This window comes from Rhinolophus sinicus, chromosome 5 (assembly GCF_057876585.1).
Source record: "Rhinolophus sinicus isolate RSI-liver-muscle chromosome 5, RSI-T2T, whole genome shotgun sequence".
Lineage (NCBI taxonomy): Eukaryota > Metazoa > Chordata > Mammalia > Chiroptera > Rhinolophidae > Rhinolophus > Rhinolophus sinicus.
This window is the reverse complement of record NC_142505.1, coordinates 105,477,703-105,496,999: the sequence shown is the minus strand read 5'-3', so window position 1 is coordinate 105,496,999 and position 19,297 is coordinate 105,477,703. Positions and strand designations below refer to the sequence as shown.

At 50.8% G+C, this 19,297-nt stretch overlaps 1 protein-coding gene across 2 annotated transcripts in view; it reads left to right on the top strand.

Annotated features, from left to right (window-relative positions):
• Positions 1–16,736, top strand: part of SH3PXD2B (SH3 and PX domains 2B) — an 84,506-nt gene extending 67,770 nt beyond the window's left edge. For both annotated transcript variants that reach the window (XM_074313901.2, XM_019741295.3), the window contains 5 exons: positions 1,378–1,495; positions 4,260–4,486; positions 6,539–6,588; positions 7,476–7,601; positions 10,414–16,736. In XM_074313901.2, coding sequence (XP_074170002.1) covers positions 1,378–1,495; positions 4,260–4,486; positions 6,539–6,588; positions 7,476–7,601; positions 10,414–11,976 — 2,084 coding nt within the window. In that variant the 3' untranslated portion in view covers positions 11,977–16,736. The remainder of the gene's footprint in view (positions 1–1,377; positions 1,496–4,259; positions 4,487–6,538; positions 6,589–7,475; positions 7,602–10,413) is intronic.
• Positions 16,737–19,297: the final 2,561 nt, after the last annotated feature.

Here is a 19,297-nt window from a genome sequence, read left to right as displayed (position 1 = left end):
CCTCTGCACCAGCTGGGCAGGCCGCAGACAGCCTGCGGTGTTTTCCCGAACAGTCAGCCCCAACACGCCATCCACAAGCATCCACCCCAGCCCACAGCTGGCGCGGTCACTCCCTGGGGGCCAGGATGTAACCACAACAGGAAAGCCCTCTGGGCTCCCCTGGGACACTCAGCTGTTCTCCGGCTTAGCAGCCGTTGCTGACAGTGTCAGGGATGGCACTTTCCTCTTGCTCCCTGGAGGGCCCTGCCTGAGTGTGACAATGAGCAAGCAACCCTTTCAGCTGAGCCGAGGCCTGAGGGACATAGATGAAGCTGGAGGCAGCTCTCTGGGAGCGGGGAGGGGCTATGAGGGTGACCCCTTGGCTTTGGGAGAAAGAACGGGGCAACCAGAGAGAATGGGGTGGAAGGCACCCCGGTCACATTAATGAAAATTGAAGCAGGCAGTCGTTTTTATATATATATATGTATATATATATATATACACACACACATATATATATATATTTATATATATATATATATGTATATATATATTTTACGTATATAATTATATGTGTATATGAAATCATTATGTTATACACCTAAAATAATACAATATTCAATTATATCTTGATAAAAAATTAATTTAAAAATAAAATTGAGCTTCAGCCATGGTTGGATTCAGGGGCTTGGAAATAATTAATGAAAAATGATCGGGTACCAACTAAGTAATGCAAATTGCTGGCTGTCTCTTTGGTAGTGATTTCAGCCTGAGTCCGTGTGCTGCCAAATCCAGCTCATCCCTGAGCCCTCCACCAGCGAGAGGAGCCAGAGGGTTTAACCCCTTCTGCCATGAGCAAGATGGCTCTCACCAGGCTCTCGGGACTTGTTCATTTACTAAACAGTTACCAAATATTCCTGATACCATGCCCAGTGCTGGAGACAGAGCAATGAACCCTGCCTTCAGGGTGTTCATATTCTAGCAAGGGGGACAGACCCGAAACACAATAAATGTGTAGAGTATGTGGTGTGTTGGAATGGAATTCCTGGTATGGGGCGGGGGATAAACCTGGGTAAGGGGATGAGCATGCCAGGGGTCTGAATAGTGCATAAAGCTAGGTCAAGGAGGGTGACGTTGAAGGCACAGATTGGAGGAAGGTGAGGATGAATATGTGAGGGATTCCAGAAGGATTGGAACCTGCCCTTTGTACTGTGTCCTGTTGCTGCTTGCACGGGGTCATCCAGGGCTAAGTGAGGGCCTGGGGGGTTGCACAGAAATCTCTGGAGGAAATCCTTCCCTCCAATGAGCAAAGGCATCTCATGGATCACAGCCTTGGCCATCAGTGTCCTGGGACTCTCAGTGTCCTTGACTTACTCCAGTATCCCTTTGTCCCCGCAGAGGAGAAATACATGGTCATCTACCCATACACAGCTCGTGACCAGGATGAAATGAACCTAGAGAGAGGGGCCGTGGTGGAGGTCATCCAGAAAAACCTGGAAGGCTGGTGGAAGATCAGGTACCCGCTGCAGCTGGGTGGGTTTCAGGTCACGTGGCCTCCAGCTGCACAGAGGTCTGTAAGCCATTGCAGATGGGGTGAGGTTTCGGCCTGAGCCATAAAAGGATGCTTCTCTGTGCTGTTTGGCTTCCTTCCCTACCCAGATCCTTCTCTAAAAATCCATAATAAGCAAAACCTTTTCCAAACACGACGAACCACAGATAGCAGTGACCCTGTTGAGCAAGACTGGTTTCCACCTCCAGATGTTTCTCGTAACAAGTAAGTGGAGGCTGAGCTGCCCTGTGTGTGATTCCCCCCCAGCCCTCCTCTGAGACCAGTGTGATGCACAACTCCACGGGGACTGGAACTCATCCTACAGCAGATCGTTTACGCTTATCTCTCAGAGTCCAGTAGCAAAGGCCTTTCAAACCTTGTCGCAGCTCTTTTACCTGTATGATAAAATCAGAACCCCGTAGGCAAGTAGGGTGGCCAACTCGGGCTGGTCTGCCTGGGACTTTCCCAGGTTTAGTAATGAAACTCCTGGGAACCCCCTCCTTGGTCACCGTAGTAGACAGGCTGTGGCTGCAGGAAATTAGGGCAAGAGAGGAAATCTGAGGTCCCTGTGACCCAGTGTCTGGACTGTGGTGTGAGGCAGAACATGAGGGTTATTCACGTGGGGCTGAGTGTGTGGCACTTCATTCATTCATTCATTTATTCAGCCACACCGAGAACGTGTTCTGGGCCAAGCCCTGTTCTGGGAGTTGGGGAATCAACAGGGAGGATACAGAGGTTCACACCAACAGGCTCAGAGGACAGACTCATACACAGTTACAGGCCAGGGCAGTGAGAGTGGGTTGGCGAGAGGCATGGGGAGTGTGGAGGGGCTTCCTGAGGGAGGGGAACCTCAGCACTGAGGTTTGAAGAAGGAATAAAGGCAGTGATACCTAACGTATCATGAGTGTATATGCTGTCCTGCTTCAGAACAAATCATCCCCAAACTTGGTGGCTCAGTTGGCCCTCGATCCCTCATGAGGTTTCAGTAGGTTGTCAGCGAGGGCTGCAGGCATCTGAAGGTTTGACTGAAGCTCAAAAGTGGCAGAACTAGGATTTGAACCTGTACCTCTCCCCCCAAAGCCCACTCATCACTGCATGTGTTGCCTCTCTGCTTATGTCTTTATGCCCCCCAAATGTGAACTGTCTCATACTGAGGATGTGGATTGTATGTAGCCTGATGGTTTCTAATTCGGACAAGATTTACCCCTGCTCAGAGGGCATTTTAACATTAATAGACACCACACTCCACAGGTTTCTATCTCCTTATAAATTTGCGTCCAATTATAAAGGACCTTTTTTTTCATTGAGACACAGTGCTATTTACTTCTTAAACTGATTTTTGACAAGCTACTTGGCACTGCCATATATCACTGCTAGTCCATTAGGTGTGTTCAACTCTCTCCGGAGGTGGGGGCACCTGTTTTGTGGGCCAGACCAGTGTGGTGCTGGTGAATGTTTAACAACCAGCTCTTCAAGGGGAAAAACTCTTGTTCACAGTGTCTGTCAATGTCCGTGGTGTAAATACTCCCACGGTGGCCAATTTCAAGCTCCCAGTGTGATGTCACTAAACGTGGAGTTAAGAAGAGACAGGCACAGTTGGCTGTCACAAGCGGCGTGAGCAGCCCCAGCAGCCCTCCGATACTGACCAACCAACCCTTTGGGTCATGCCTTTAAACTGAATTCCATGGAGAGAATTCAGTGATCGTTACAGTGAATTCTAAAGGGAATTCAGTGAGCTGGTCTGTCAGGGTCCCTCCCAATCACACAGCAGTTCAGTGACAGCCGGCTGACCCTTGGTAAGCCCTGGAAGCAGCCTCCGACCTGCTTTGTTCCCCTCTGAACGCACATTTAAACTACCCATTAACCAATGTGAATGGAGCCCTGCTCTGCCTGTGCCAGACTTTGTGCCTGGATCTGGGACTACTGGGAAAAGGCGGCAAAGTACACAGGTTAGGAGCACAGACTGGGCCCAGCTGCCTCGGTCTGAGTGCATGTCTGCCACCTCCCAGGTTGACTGGATGAAGCCCATCGATAGCCATCAAGTACATAGGACAGAACTGACACACTAAGTGCCCAAGTGCCACTTAGCAATATCATTGTCATCGCAGCGACTGCAGCAGAGGCTGCTACAGGCCCATTTGCGGTTTGTCCACTTGTCCTTTTATTTTGTCATTCACTGCACTGGCACTGAGACCCTTGACACACACAGATGGATCGACTGGGCGCTGCCCCAGAGCTCGCTTTCTAACTGGGGAGACAGGACCGCCACTGCCAAGTGACCTTGTGTTATAGGCACTGGATTGTGACGTGTGGGTGACAGCGGGCGCCGTGGAGTGAGGGCTTCATTCTCTGAAGCTCAGGAAAGGCCTGAGAGGGGGACTGGTATGAAGCAGAGCTGGGAAGGAGGAGCAGGTGGGAGAGGGGGAAGGGTCTCCAAGTGCAGGGGCATAGGGTTTGAAAGATGGTGGCGCGTTTGAGAGGCTGCAGGCTGCGTGAGCTGGGTGGGACGTGGGGGTTGCTGTGAGAGCCGACGCAGCGCAGGAAGCAGAAGCTGGGTGGGAAAGGCCCTGAATGTCACGCTCTGAGGCTTAGGGTTCATTAGGAGGCAGCAAGCGTGTGCCAGCCTCTAGCCCTGCGCACTTGTGACCCATCATGTGACTCAGTAGGATCGTGGCTTCTTGCCATGGGCCTGGCAGAGCTGCCTGACCAGCCTCCTTCCTCCTCCTCCCAGGTACCAGGGCAAAGAGGGCTGGGCCCCAGCCTCATACCTGAAGAAGAGCAGTGGGGAACCCTTACCCCCGAAGCTGGGCCCTGGTTCATCTGCGCACGCGGGTGTCCTCGACCTGGATGGCGTTTCCCGGCAGCAAAACTCGGTGGGCAGGGAGAAGGAGGTGCTCAACAACCAGAGGGACAGCCGGTTCGAGGGCCGCCCACCGCCTGACGGGGACGTCAAGCAGAGTGAGTGACACCCAGCCGAGCTCCCGGAGGTTGAGGGCCTACTGTGTACCAGGCTCTGTGCTCAGTGTGCCTCACAACAGCCCTGCTGTCCCCCGTAAAACAGGCTCAGAAACCCCAGGCCACTTGTTCCAGATCATTCAGCCAACAAGTTGTGGGACCTGAGTGGAGAAACTTGCTTTTCTACTCCAGACCACGTTTTTTTCCACCCCCTCATGATCACAATAGCTACTTCTCAAGCCCCAACTATGTACCAGGAATCTTACAATTAGTCTCATTGACTCCCACTAATAACCTTTGAGGGACTCACGACTTTCGTTTTACAGATTAAGAATCAGAGAAATGAGATGGTTTGTCGAAGGCCACACAGCTAGTAAACAGTGGGGCCGGGACTTGAACCCAGGCCCGTCTGACTCCAGCACCCGTGCTCTCTCTGCCTGACCTCATGTCTGAGCCAGGGGAAGAAAACACTGATCCTCTGTTGGGTCTTTTCCAGCAACAGTTCTTTACCTATCTTGCTTTTCAAGATGGATAAACATACGTATTTTATCATTTAATGTTCCCAACACACTTGAGAGTAGGGTTCATTATTGTCTGCTGCATATCCAGGATTCCAGCCTCAAGCACATGGCCCTGTCCTGGTTGCTCAGGGCAGAAGGAAATCTATTGGAAAGGAACTTCCAATTAGCCACAGGGATGAAGTCACTTGCCCCAGACTGGGTTTCTCAAACTATTTATAGGCAGTGAACTTAGTGTCTCATTCTCTGCTTAGCAGCCCTGATGAAAACCCCATGGCAGGGGTTTTATCCTGCCCCTAGTTTCTGTGATTCTACTCTTCACATTCAAGAGCACAGGAGGAGTCCCATTAACCTAGAGGAGTGAATGAAAATCTGAAACCCCATGTGTTTGTTAGGATAGGTTCAGACACTCAAGCAAAGACGCCTCCCACCCCACCCCTCACCACGTGAATACACCCAATAACAGTGGCTCAGATAATTTAGATGTTTATTTCTTTTTCTCACAAAGCAGTTCAGGTGTATGTCCAGGGTTGCTATGACAACTGCATTCGGTCAAGAATCTTGTTATGCTGCATCTATTATATGTTGCCCTCATCTGCGATGGCGCACCACTAGTCCAGCCAATGGAAAAGAGGCAGAAAGAAGTGGAGGACTCAGCTCAGAAGCTTTCCACTCTCTTCCCACTCCCTCATATCCCAGTGTCCAGAACTTAGTCACATGGCAATACCTAGCTGCAAGGGAGTCTGGGGAACATAGTCTTTATATAGGCAGCTAAGTGTCTGGCTAAAACTCTGTTGCTATTTATTCTAATAGATGACAGGGGAAAGGGTTATTTTAGAGATTAGCAGTCTTCTCTACACTCCAACTGCCAAACTCCCCCTCTGTGTAGACCCTTGCTAAACCAGCTCTGGCAACACATGAGGTGCCTTCCTCAATATTCTGCTTTTCACCAGGGGCTTTGGTCCACTGCAAAGTCATCCTCCTCCTAAACCCTGAGACCCAGGGCGAGGGCAGCCCAACTCAGAGTAAAAACCCCTGGAATCATCAGCTCACGTTTGTTTGGTTTAGTTTATATATTGTTTGTTTCATTTGGGTTCGTTCTAGAGCACGAAGCCAGGGGCAGTCACATCTATTGCGTGTCTGCCACGCACTAACAGCCTCACACATACTGTTTACTTTCCTCCCCACCATTGGCCCTGAGAGGCAGGCGTCATCTCCCTTCTATAGATGAGGGCCTTGTGGCTCAGAGTCAAATAACTCGCTGCAGCCACCTCTGCATTATTCTGAAGTCTACACTTTTGCCCTTCCTGGAAAGCTTCCCATTGCTCCAGCACACAGCCGTCCTGAGCCGAGTCTGAACAGCCCCTTCCCAGGCAGGGTCTTATCAAGGGAAGGGTCGCAGCAGCTTGCTAACGCCTATGCAGTGTATTAGGCCTAATCTTCTGCAGGAGAGACTAGAGCTTTCCTGGTGTCCATTTCAGGCATTTTATCTGTAGAATTGTGCACGTGTGTGAAATAATATCTTGTCTCTTTATAGGATCACCCAAGATGAGGCAGAGACCCCCTCCTCGCCGGGATATGACCATAGTAAGTGGATCCTTGCTACTGGGGAGCCAGCCTCTGACCTGAGACTGGCCCCGCACACGTACGTCACCCTTTCCAGAATGCTCTCTTCCTGTCCACACAGCAGCCTGTGGAGCAGGCTGCACAAGTGCTAGTTCCATGAACAGGTGGAAAGCCTGAGGTCCAGGGAGGTGAAACGAGTTGCCTGTGGCTTTGTGATAGGCCTCTGCTTCCTCAGCCCACTTCCCTTTGTCTTAGATCAGTCTTCTTAAATAAGGTGACCTGAAAGCGAAACTGGGGTGAGTGCCATTCTGCTAGTTTACATGCATACTCCACTTTTAATTGTTTTGGTACCTTCCTAAACAATACGTTGACAAATTGGCCTTGTTTAAATGTCTGCCACTTAGTGAGCACCTGTTGGGTGCTATGCCACGTGCTGGGTGCTTTACTGCATTAACTTAGTGGAACACTTACAGTGACCCCGCCGGGTAGACTCTGTTAGTATCCCCATTTTACAGGAGAGGAAACTGACGCTCCGGAAGGGGATGGGGCTTGCCCACAGTTGCACACATAATCAGTATTACCAACCCAGATGGGTGTGACTTGAAAACCTGTATTCTTTCCACAGCCCTCACTGCCTGTTAAGGTCAGAGAATATTGTCTTGCCTCAGATTTTCATGATTGTAGACAAATGTCCCATGTTTTTTCTCATCACTCTAAAGCTGAAGGGCCAGTGACTCATCTAGGAGATGACAATCTGAGCAGTCCTTTTTGTTTTGTCCCATGGGTCCACCAATGCCCCCTTGAGGGTGATTGCATGCCCCTGTCCCTCAGCACCCCCCCAACTCCCCACCTTCATCGCCATGGTAATGGACTTACATTGGACTTAGCACTGTATTTAATTGTCCCAGCCTCGAGGTCTCAACCTGCCCAAGCCTCCCATCCCACCCCAAGTGGAGGAAGAGTATTACACCATTGCCGAATTCCAGACAACCATCCCTGATGGCATCAGCTTCCAGGCGGGCCTGAAGGTCGAGGTGAGTGAACCTGGTGTCCCTTTGTCTACCTGTGATTTTCTTTTTAATTTATTGTGGTAACATTGGTTAATAACATTATATGAAGTTTTCGGCCTAACCAAGTACTCTTTTCTTATGATAAATTCTGTGTCTATTTTCCTCTTCTCCAGTTTTGCTTCCTGGTTCATTTCAACATTCTGTTAGCTGTCAGAATTCATTAAGGGAACCACTGTGTCCTAGCAGAGGAGCTGTTAGGAGCCCCTTAATTCCTTGCCTGGCCTCTGTCTCTTCAAAACATGTTTTGGTGACAACAATGATGATAATCAATGTATCTTCATTACATGTTTTGGTGATGACGATACAGGCACCTCTTAGCCAGGTACCTCTTAGCCAGGTACCTTACATACTTGATAACTAATCTTCACAGAAGTCCCTGAGGTCTATATATTCAGCCCATTTTACAGATGTACTTGAGACAAAGAGAGATTAGGTAAATTGCCCAAAGTTACATGGCTAATAAGGGCTGGAGCTGGGATTTGAACCCAGGTCTCTCTGGTTTTAAAGCCCAGGCTCTTTTCTTTCCATCTCATTCTTGTGATTTTGCGTTTGCTTTTATTCATAATCGTTCTTGGCTTCTCCGTAGTAAAGGAAAACTCCCATAAATCGTGATCAAGAACACAAATGTTTAGAGCTTCTGCTGTAGTACTTTGCATAGAATGTAAGCTCAGCCGATCCTCATTGATACATTTCATTTTGATTATTGTACATACTTAGTGTTCGAATTGTTGAATTTGTGGAATACAAGTGATGACTTGTATTCCCAGAATCACCTTTAATTATTGCCAGAGCTACCAAGTGTTGATAAGATGCTGGACCCTCACATGAGGTCTTCCATTTATTAGTGCCCTTTCCTGGAGAGAATCCAGTGGGGCTTGTTAAGCATATTTCTGTCACGTGCATCCTGCTCTCTCAGTGATCTCCACTATAATTTAATAATAGGTAACATTAATCTTTCATCAACTGCCAAGTGCTGTATGCATTAGCTTATGTGGCCGTCATGAAAACAGTTAAGTGGGTGTTATTCTTACCATTATGTTTTTTGTGGAATCACAAACATGTATCTTGTGCAGGACCATTCAGGCAGTAAGTGGTGAAGCCAAAACTAGAATCCAGGACTGGAGGCCCCGGAACCCAGCCTCTGCCTCCTGCGCTGGGTCTGTGGCTGCCATTCCTCTGAGCTGGGCACAGATGCTGCAGCAAACCAGGCCCATGGCCCTCTCTGCCCCGCCAGGCACAGCTCCTCCCCAAACAGGGTCCCCTTTCCTGGGCAGGGTCAGGTAGTGGGAAAAGCTCAGCTCCAGAGCCCACCAGCCTGCCTTTGACTCACACCTTCACCGTTGACTAACTTGACCTTCTTTGAGTCCTCAGCTAGAGCCTCAGTTCTGCATCAGTAAAATGGGATGATAATCCCCATTTCATAGGGCGGTGTGAGCACTAATCAGATTTTCCACACATAGCACCTGCCAGAGAATTGCAGGTATTAGTTAACTCAGGCTGCCATCACAGGTACCACAGACTGGGTAGTTTAAACGAGAGATTTACCTTCTCACGGTTCTGGAGGCTGGAAGTCCAAGATCAAAGTGTCAGCAAAGTTGGTTTCTACTTGGCCTCTCCCCTTAGCCCGCCTTCTCACTGTGTCATCACATGGCGGTGCCTCATTCTGTATGTTCTCCCCTTGTAAGGACAGCAGCCCTACAGGATTAGGGCCGACCCTAATGATCCATTTAACTTAATTACCTCTTAAAAGCCTTGATCTACAAATACAGTCACATTCTAAGGTGTGGGGGTCAGGTCTTTGACATATGAATTTGGGGAGGTGGGGGGACGCAATTCAGCCCATAGCATGCAGCATGCATAGCTTCCACCCGTGTGAATTTAGACATATGGTGCTAAACAAAAAGGCAACAGGGAACATAAGGTCCTAAATACCGTGGGTGAGGCCGCCCGCGTTCCACTCAATGGGAGTGTATCCCAAAGGGAGAGGGACATGAGATGAAACTTTTTTACCTCCTTCAACATCCATTCCCCTGTATCTAAACATGAGCTGAGTGTGATTCCCACATTTAAGGATATGCATTTCTCATCTGCATGGCTTGTAAACACCAGCCAACCACTTCATCTGGTTCTCAACCAAAGGAGCAGTGAGCAAGGCTAGTTTGGGCTGTTCGTGGGTTTTGCCTCATACTTCTTTAGAATTGTAGCAGACACTGCTGGTGGCTTGCCCTGTACCCTGACCCACCTGAGCTGACCTCTAGCTGCACCCAGGTCCCCGCTGCCGACAGCTTCCCAGCTCCTAAGGGTACCGCCCAGAAAGGGGGGAGTTAGTGCCCTGGGGAGTGTGACTGGGAGTCAGGAAGAAAATGTCGTCACTCCAGTGGGGCAGTCTGATTCTACATGGTCTCTCGGAGGGTGCTCGGTGGGTTACATCCCAGTGGCCCAGAACAATAACCTACTTGTAATAGGCTCTCGCGTTCCCCATTTCCTCACTTGTACTTCCCGAAATCAACTTTCAAATTAACTACCTTACCACGTCCATGTGTCAGGGGCTGCTTCTAGGGGAATCCAAAGTTAAATAAGGACCTACCCCCAAGTGAGATGTTCTGATACCTGGTAAAGTCTCTAGACATGGTCCACCATAGACGTTGTTTGGGAATCTGCTGAGTACAAATCCCTGCTTCTGGAACTGCAGGTGCATGTGGGTCTCCCAGACCATACTGGTCCACTGGCCTTGGGACCGCACCTATTAAATGCTTTCCTCTGTCCTCCCTTCTAGGTCATCGAGAAGAACTTGAGTGGTTGGTGGTACATTCAGATTGAGGATAAGGAAGGATGGGCCCCAGCAACCTTCATTGACAAGTATAAGAAGACCAGCAATGCCTTGAGACCCAACTTTCTGGCTCCTTTGCCCAACGAGGTGGCCCAGCTCCGGCTGGGGGAGGCAGCAGTGATGGAGAACAACACGGGCAGTGAAGCCATTGGCCCGTCTCGGCCCCTGCCCGATGCGCCGCATGGTGCTATGGACTCCGGGATGCCGTGGTCCAAAGACTGGAAGGGCGGTAAGGAGGTCCTGAGGAAGGCGTCTTTAGACATGTCGTCATGCGCGGGCTACGAGGAGATCTCAGACCCGGATCTGGAGGAGAAGCCCAGCCTCCCTCCCCGGAAAGAATCCATCATCAAGTCGGAAGGGGAGCTGCAGGAGAGGGAGCGGCAGAGGATGGAGCAGCTCAGGGGCTCCTCGCCCAAGCCTCCTGGCATGATTTTGCCAATGATTCCAGCTAAACACAACCCCCCAGCCCGGGATGGCAGGAGGCCAGAGCCCAAACCTGACAAAAGCAAGTTGTTCCAACTGAAAAATGAGATGGGGCTGGAGTGTGGCCACAAAGTATTGGCCAAGGAAGTAAAGAAGCCCAACCTCCGGCCCATCTCCAAATCCAAAGCCGACCCACTGGAGGAGAAGCCAGAAGCCACCCCCCAGAATCCCTTCTTGAAGTCCAAACCTCAGGTCAGGCCAAAGCCAGCTCCCTCCCCCAGGACAGAACCACCTCAGGGTGACGACCAAGTGGACATCTGCAACCTCAGGAGCAAGCTCAGGCCTGCCAAGTCCCAAGAGAAGCCCTTGCTGGATGGAGAGAGCAGCCACCAGGCTGTTGGGGGCCAAGACATGGCCTTCAGCCGCAGCTTCCTCCCAGGGGAGGGGCCTGGCCGCACCCAGGACAGGACGGGCAAACAGGATGGGCTCGGCCCCAAGGAGATGGCCTGCAGAGCCCCTCCAAAGCCAGCCAAGGCTGCAGAGCCTGTGCCTAAGAGTGTGCCCCCGCTTCTGCAAGAGGCTCCCCAGCAGAGACCTATGGTCCCGCCCCGGAGACCACCCCCGCCCAAGAAAACCTCATCATCATCCAGGCCCCTCCCAGAGGTCAGAGGGCCCCTCCCAGAGGCCAGAGGGCTGCAGCGGGAGGCCAGTGAAGGCAAGGCATCTCCTGCCCCTGGCCGGGCCCTGCTCGTCCCTCCAAAAGCCAAACCTTTTCTCTCCAACTCCTCGGGGGGCCAAGACGACACTCGAGGCAAAGGCGGGCTGGGGCCACGGATGGTGGGCAAGATTGGAGACAACAGGGAGAAAGTGGCTGCAGCCCCCTTCCTCAGTGCCGACAGCCCAAAGGACTTGTATGTGGCCGTGGCCAACTTTGAAGGAGATGAAGATACCAGCAGTTTCCAGGAGGGGACAGTGTTCGAGGTCCGCGAAAAGAACAGCAGCGGCTGGTGGTTCTGCCAGGTCCTCAGTGGGGCCCCCTCCTGGGAAGGGTGGATTCCTTCCAACTATCTCAGAAAGAAGCCCTAGCCTCCTCCCTCCCTGGCTGGAGGTCTGGGGTGTCCCTGCTGGCTTTCCCCACATATTTAATATGCCTCTTAATTTATCATTCTCCACGCAACTTCAAAGGCAGGAAGACTGGACAACCGTGGTTTCTTCCCTCCCGTGGGTAGAGTCAGCCCTCCCACACAGCAGCCCCTGGCGGCTCAGAGGCCACGTGCTTGCTTGCTCTCCACTCAGTACCCCTGCCATAAGGCCAGTGGCACTGCCACCCAGCTTCCCTGCCCACCCAGCAGCGGGACCATAATTCGGCAAGGCCTCCAGGACCAGAGGCCGCTATGTGGAGGAACTGCAGAAAGGGGATTTTGTGCTGGGACCCAGCGTCGTAAGGGGCAGCCCCCTGGCACCCCATTCAGTCTGTGACGGCTTGCTCCCACTTCTCCGTGTCTCTAAAAGCCCAGTGACTTTATTCACTTGGTTTCCAAAATGGCTGGTACCAGAAGGGACTTCATACTGTAGAAGTGGGCTCCGTGGCCAATCCCAGGGGCTGCCCTCTTTCTGAGTTTGTATGGAGGGTTTTCTCCTTTCTTCTGGTATGGAATTATGAAGCTGTGTAGGATATCATTTATTCCCAACTCTTCAATTTCAGTCACTTGATGTCATTAAATAGTAGACCTGTGTGACATCCTCTGGTATGGTGAGACAGGCCCATGAGCCTCTCAGGTTTGACCAGATGCAGCTGCCCCAGGAGTGGGCCTGGAGGTCCACTTGGCCATCCTGCCTCCCATTTTCTGTCTTGGGAGCCTGGTTGGTCCTACAGGGATGGTTCTAGCCCAGAGCATGCTTCACTTCCTGCCACAGGCCCCAGTCCATCCCAGGGCTTTTAAATAAGAATCCCTGCCCTGCCTTGGGCATTTCACTTCTGTCTACTTAGAGCAAGAGTTGCAACCCCTGTTTGAAAAGGGGGACCGTTCACAAGCTACGCCTCTTGCTAGGTAGCTAGTAGGTGCCAAACTCTGTACGTGGTACTTCACATTCATGTTTAACCCTCACAACAACCTTCTCTTATAATGTTGTACCCATTTTATAGATGTGGAAACTCGAGCTTGAGGTGTCCAAGGCACACTAGCTGGGAAGAGGAGGAAAGAGGATTAGAATCCAGGCCGACCTGACTTCCAAGCCTGTGTGTGCCCTTCACCCTGTAAGAGGCAAACCAGGTGGGGGCGGAGGGCAAGCTAGTTGGGTGCCAGAGCCCTGTTTTTTGCTCCTGTGCTGGTGTGCCCCCTGAGGACACAGCTTACGGAGCAAAGGGAGCTGAGTTGGTCGTACATGGCAGCCATGAAAGGCCCTGGTGGCTCAAGGACCAGCAGCTGTATCTCCTCCAAACTGAGTGTAGCAAAAGCAATAGCCCTTTCAGGAGACAGACCCAGGGCCAGGCAAACAGCTCCTGCTGCTCTCTGCGGCTGTTTCCTGCTCCTCTCTGGCCTTTGTAGTTTTCTTTTTGCCCCTGCACTCTCCCTGTCTGTTACTTTACTGGGAGGAGCCCAGGGCAGCCCTCCACCCATTTTGATGCTGTGGTCCACTGACAGGTGTGTTCACGTAGTGTCATGGCCACATAGCAAAACTAGAACCAGGACCCAGGGCTTCTGGCTCCCAGCCCAGAGCTCTTGCCTGTGGACCAGGCTGCCTGGGGGTGAGAGGGCAGCACCCCTCCTCATCCCACCCTACCCTACAGAACAAGGGGAAGTGGCCCTGGCCTGCCCCAGGGCCTCCGATTCAATGTTCACTGGCTACAATGCTTTTTGAACCACAAGAACAACTTTCCTGGGGATGCTCAAGGATGCTCGCTGCCCACCTGCAGTGCCAACGGTCCATGTGCATACAGCCCTTTTCTGTTCTCCCCTCCCCCGCCCCCGCCACATGGGCTCTGGATGTTTCTGCAGAAGGAGCTTCCTGAGACCCACAGTAGCTTCTTATTCCTTCCTTTGGTCAATCTGTGAGACCCTTCCCCGAGAATCTTGGGGCAGCGCCCACTTCTCCTTGGCCCTGTGCCCAGAACCTGGGGGGAAAGAAGGGAGGCTGGGAGAGGGCCACCCACCTCTTAACGGTCCCCTCACTTGGGAGGAGGCCCCATAGCATGTTTTCCTGTTTTTGATTCACTTTGGTTTAAACCGCTTTTGTGAAGCTGTTATGCAGGATTTGACTACATTTCAAAAGACAAAGCTCTAAATATTTTTTTTTTTCTGATTCACTTTCCGCTTTCATTGCTCTTTTCAAGTATTTTGTGAAGACCTCCCGTGTGCTGGGCGCTGGGCGCTGGGTAGGCCTGGCTGCGTGAGGCGCCCTGCCTGCTTGTGATTTTTGTTTGCTGATTTCACTGAAGGGGTTTGGCTTTGACTCCATTCCCTCCTCCCGGGGATCAGCTGAGTGGAATGAGCTAGTTCTGCCTTCCTGTGGGCAAAACATTTTCCTGAGAATGGAAGGATTTGCCTTTTTGTATTATTTTCTTATTCTGATGGGGCTGAAGCCACATCCTTCTCTATTCTCCATTCCTCCTTCTCTCCAGCTCCTTTTGCCCCAGTAGCGGGCCCTTCCCTAGGCACCTGGAATTGGGGGGGTCTTGATGGCCGAGGCTCTTCCTAGGTGTCCCTGCCTGGGGACCTAGGGTTACACCATCCACGCCTGTGGCCACTATTCTGTGAGCAATTGACGAAGCATATGCAAAATTCCCCTGGAATTACAGCTGTGGAACATGGCCTAGGCCGTAGGAATAACCCCAACGCCAAGCTCTGGCAGGTCCCCGGGGCTTAAACACACTCCCTCCTTTAACTTGGTCTTCACAACAACCCCATGAGATTCAGGGGCTGAGGTCCCATGCCCAGCTTTATCCAAACAGTGACCAAGCTGAGACTCAGACCCAGGGTTTTTTTCTCCCCAAGGCCCTGCCATCAGCAGTGAAATGTCCTTGGGGCTTCCAGGGAAGGAGGCAGGTGGCCCTCCCTCTGAATTTGGATCTCTCCTCCCCTACCCCACGATACACGTCAGTAGGTCACAGGCAAATACCAGTCTAAAGGGCCAGCAAAGGTGAGGGTTTTTTCTTTCCTCGCCCTTGCTTTCCTTGTGATGACTATTTTAGTTTACATCTTGTGGTACCATCAACTCTTTGGAAAACCTGAATTTTAGGGTCACCACTTGATCAAATAGGCCTTTGCTCAAATTGTGCCCTCAAAATTTCTTTCCCATTTGGTGTGTGTGTGTCCTTTTCCCAGGGACGAGACTAGGGGAGAGCTGGGCTCCAGCTCAAACCACTTTTAAGGCCGGCCCTAGTAAGGAATTGCTAGAGCCCGAATCAGGCTTCCAGTCGCCTCTTCCACAGGCCTCTCCATGTTATCAATTTCTTAGGTAGAGTTCTAGGCCTTAAAACATCTCGGAGACCCCGGGGATTTCATTGCCAGGTGGAACAGACGGGAACAAACTTGCCGCATTAAAGGGCACGTGCTGCATCCCCCAAGGTTTGGAAGGACCTTCAGCTCAGGGATGGACAGTCTAGTGTTTACTCAGCCTGTACCAAGTACCCAGAACTGAGTGGGAGAAAGAAGGAATTGCTCCTACTCAGATAGCGGGCAACTCGACCTCATCAAGAATGAGAATGTTCGTGGTTTGGCTCCCGTCCTCTCATTGTGCCGAGTCTCTAAGTGTTGGGTGAGGCTGCTCCCTGGGAGGTCTCGCCCTTCTCTGCATTGTGACAGTGGGCATCTAACAGCCTTAGCCACGCCTGGCAGTCTTGTCCGCCCTCCTGAGTTGTCCAGGCCCATCCTTCAGGGCTTTTGCTGCAAACAGCCATACCATGCCATAGACCAAAGATTACCTAGTGTCACACTGGCTCGCATGAGTGCTAACTGGCTCACATGGAAGCCTCAGCGTGCGGGTGCCCACCCTTAGCCTGGAGGAATGGCTCTAAACTTGGCTATGGTTCTGATGGGGCTGCAGAGTTAAAATCAGGAGGCTCCACCATCCTCACGCACTCATGGGCCACCTGCTCAGGACCCTTCCAACCACCCCTCTCCGTGGGGTAATGTCTGGTTTCTGGTGCTACCCTGCCAAGTTACTGAGCTCCTCCCTCATGGGCTTCAACATTCCACCTTTCTGCTTCTCTCCTTTACTCCAAGGGAAGGAAGCCTCCCTAGTTCCTGTTGAGGACAAGCGGCCTCAATCTCTTTCTTGGAGAAGCCAAACCCAGTGCCACAGCCAGTAGCTTTCACCTTCAGGTCTTCTGTAAACAAAAGGAGGTGCCCCATGGCTTGTTACAGCAATAAGCAATTCCGAGACAACGGAGGTGTCCATATTTGACCCCCGTGTGTGCCTGTCTATGCTTCTGTGCCCTGGAATAGTTACTAGCACCCCTTTCTCTCTTACAGGGGTGGTGAGAAACTGGTCACCTTAGCTACAACCCACATGTCCTGCTTCAGGGAGCCACCAAGTAAATTGGCCATTTCTTGCATCCCTCCAGGAACAGTGGGCTCTGGCAGCATTGCCCCACCACCTCGTGTCTGCTCATAAGATGACGCGGGCCATCTCTGGATACTCGGCACTCCTTATACCCTCTCGGCAAACGGACAAATTCTGGTAGTGTTTTCTGTTTCCTTTTAACAAAAAATCCATGAGGAGATATTATGTGAGGGGGGTGATGAACAATTAGCTGTAGCATGTATAGACTATATACTTACCATTAGACGTTTTCTCTCTTTTTTTAAATAAAATGCTTGACTGGTTTCAAGCTTCATTGTGAAGATGCAGTGTCTATGGATTTTATTTGGCTAAAGTAAAAGGGTGCATAGCTTTGTGCCCTGGCATCTTGGTCTGGTGTTTTGAAATGAAAGAACAGAAGCCTATGTGAGCTTACCTTTGGGCATTGCCCAGAAATATGGGTGATCTCTCTCTGGGTCCTAGTGCACCTTGATTCTTTTAGCTACAGTGTCCAGAAACCAAGAGAAAGCTGGGTGTCTCCCACATATCCTTAGCTCCGCCCAAACTGGAAGACTTCACATGGCCAGGGAGTTGAGCCTCTCACTGGTGTTGCCTATTGATGGGCAAGAGTGTGCTGAAGTGGGTTGTGGGGTTCTGCAGGGACTGCCCAAGCATCTGCTCTGGGGGTTGGCGGACAGGGCCTGACGTTTTATTACTTTCCCAGGGGCAGAGAACTTCAAAGGGGGGGATTTACAGAAGTATTCACCCTCCCTTGGCGGAAACACTAAAGAAAGCAATGCCCTCTGGCAGACCTTGCTTAGGAATAACGGGCATCATGTACTACATTCATCTCTGTTCCCATAAGAAGGAAAATCTCAGGCCCCCCCTTGGGAGCATTTTCTCCCAAATCTTCCAAACCAGAGTGCTTAGCCATAGGATAGAGGTGGCAGTGGCCTGGGCTTCCTTGGTAGGTGTGGAGGGGCACGTGGGCTTCACAGGACGGGATGGAAACTGGACCATGGTCAGGAACCAAGTTCATCACCCCGTTGCCTCCCTTCAGGTCTCACTTGGAACCAGCACACACCTTCCCTCTGCACCGTTCCAGCAATGCCACGCCAAACACCCTCCTCTGCAGGGTCCTGTTGAATTTGTGGGTCCAGTACTCTCAATTGTGAGGCCGCTCTTCTCCAAGGCCAGGGGTTTCCATGCCCATCCTTCTCTCATTCTGTGTACAGCTGGTCCTCACCATCTTGCAACCCACGCTCCCAGTCCGTGGTTCTCAGGTTGCAGTGACCATAGAATGAGCCAGGGAGCTTGTCACAGTGCGTATTTCTGGGCTGCACCCTTGAAAGTGGAAATCAGCTAGAACCTGCAACCCTTAGTATATTATGAGAAAATAGTCTGAATGCTCCACTTTTGAGAAACCGCCAGACTCACCACCTTGCCTGCCATAGTCCAAGGTGTTCAAACATGGTGCTTCGTACTATTATCGATGTCACCATTATTTTCCTGAGCATTCACTGTGTTCCAGGCCTGTGGAGCACACTGCATACATGTTTATTTCATCCTCAGAATGCTCAGTGACGCAGATATCTGCATTTTCTCTCATTCCTTTCAACTGTCTGGAACTTGGCCACGCACTTGTGCAGTATAGTACAGAATAGTGGTCTTCAAACAGTTTTCATGGTGGACCTTCCTGCATTACTAACTAAATGTATCATGTACAAGATTGTTAGGTGGGAAATCCTTATACCCCACGCCTGGTGCTCTCTCCCATGCAAAGGGGGCTCCACTAGACTAACGCTGCAACCTTCTCTCTCTCCCTCGGGGAAAGGAGGGACTTATCTAGGTGACTGATAATCTAAGTGATTGATATTTAAGAGCAGAAGCCAGACATGCATAGCTCAGCCCCTCCGTCCTTGTTTGGGGTCAGAAGTCCTCAGAGCACACCTTCCCCTCAGTCCCTTGACAGTGGGAGGCTTAGTGGTAAAAAGGGTGCTTTTGGAGGTGCCTATGCCTGCGTCAGTCAGCATGTCTAATTTTGGGGTGCGGGCTTAGGAGACCCATGGCTGCCGCACACCTCACCAAGCCAGATGCCCCACGGCCTGCTCAGGCATATAGCTGACATTTTGTTCTCCGCCCCCAGATCCCTCTGTCTCTCTCAGTTCTGAACTCAGGTGAGGAGAAAGGGGAAGAAACGCATTAGGCTCCTAAAAAACTCTCCAATGAGTACTGATTAGGCTCATGTTAGCTGATGTATTATATACAAAATTTAAGATGTCTAAAGGATAAGATAAAATTTTATAATTGAAAGATCTAATTTTTCACTGTGCTCCTGCGATGCTCAGACCCCACTTTGATAGTTACAGACTTTGGGGTTGCCGGAGCTGGGTTTCAGTTCTGGGTCTGATAAGCACTTTACCTCTCTGATACTTAGCATCCTGTGAAATGACAACGATGTCTTTCCAACAGAGATGTGACGACAAATGGAAATAATGTATGCCTAGTCTTCAAATATTTCCATTACCTAGGGTAGGAGTTGGCAAGCTTCTACTTAAAGAGTCAGATAGTAAATATTTGGGGCTCTGGGAGCCAAGAGGCAAAACCAGAATGTTATGCAAGGACTTACATAACTATTTAAAATGGAACCGTTTAGCATGTAAAAACCATTCTTAACTCTGAAAAAATAGGCAGCTGGATGGATTGGGCCCAAGGGCTATAGTTTGCGGCCCCCCTGGCCTAGTGTATATGCATCTCCTATTTTCTTTTCTCTAAATGAAAGTTTTTCCACAGTGTGTTTATGGAACATGAGTCCCTCACATGATCATGACAAAGCATTGTGTGGTCAGATCCACTTGGCAAACACTGTGTGAGTACCATCCAA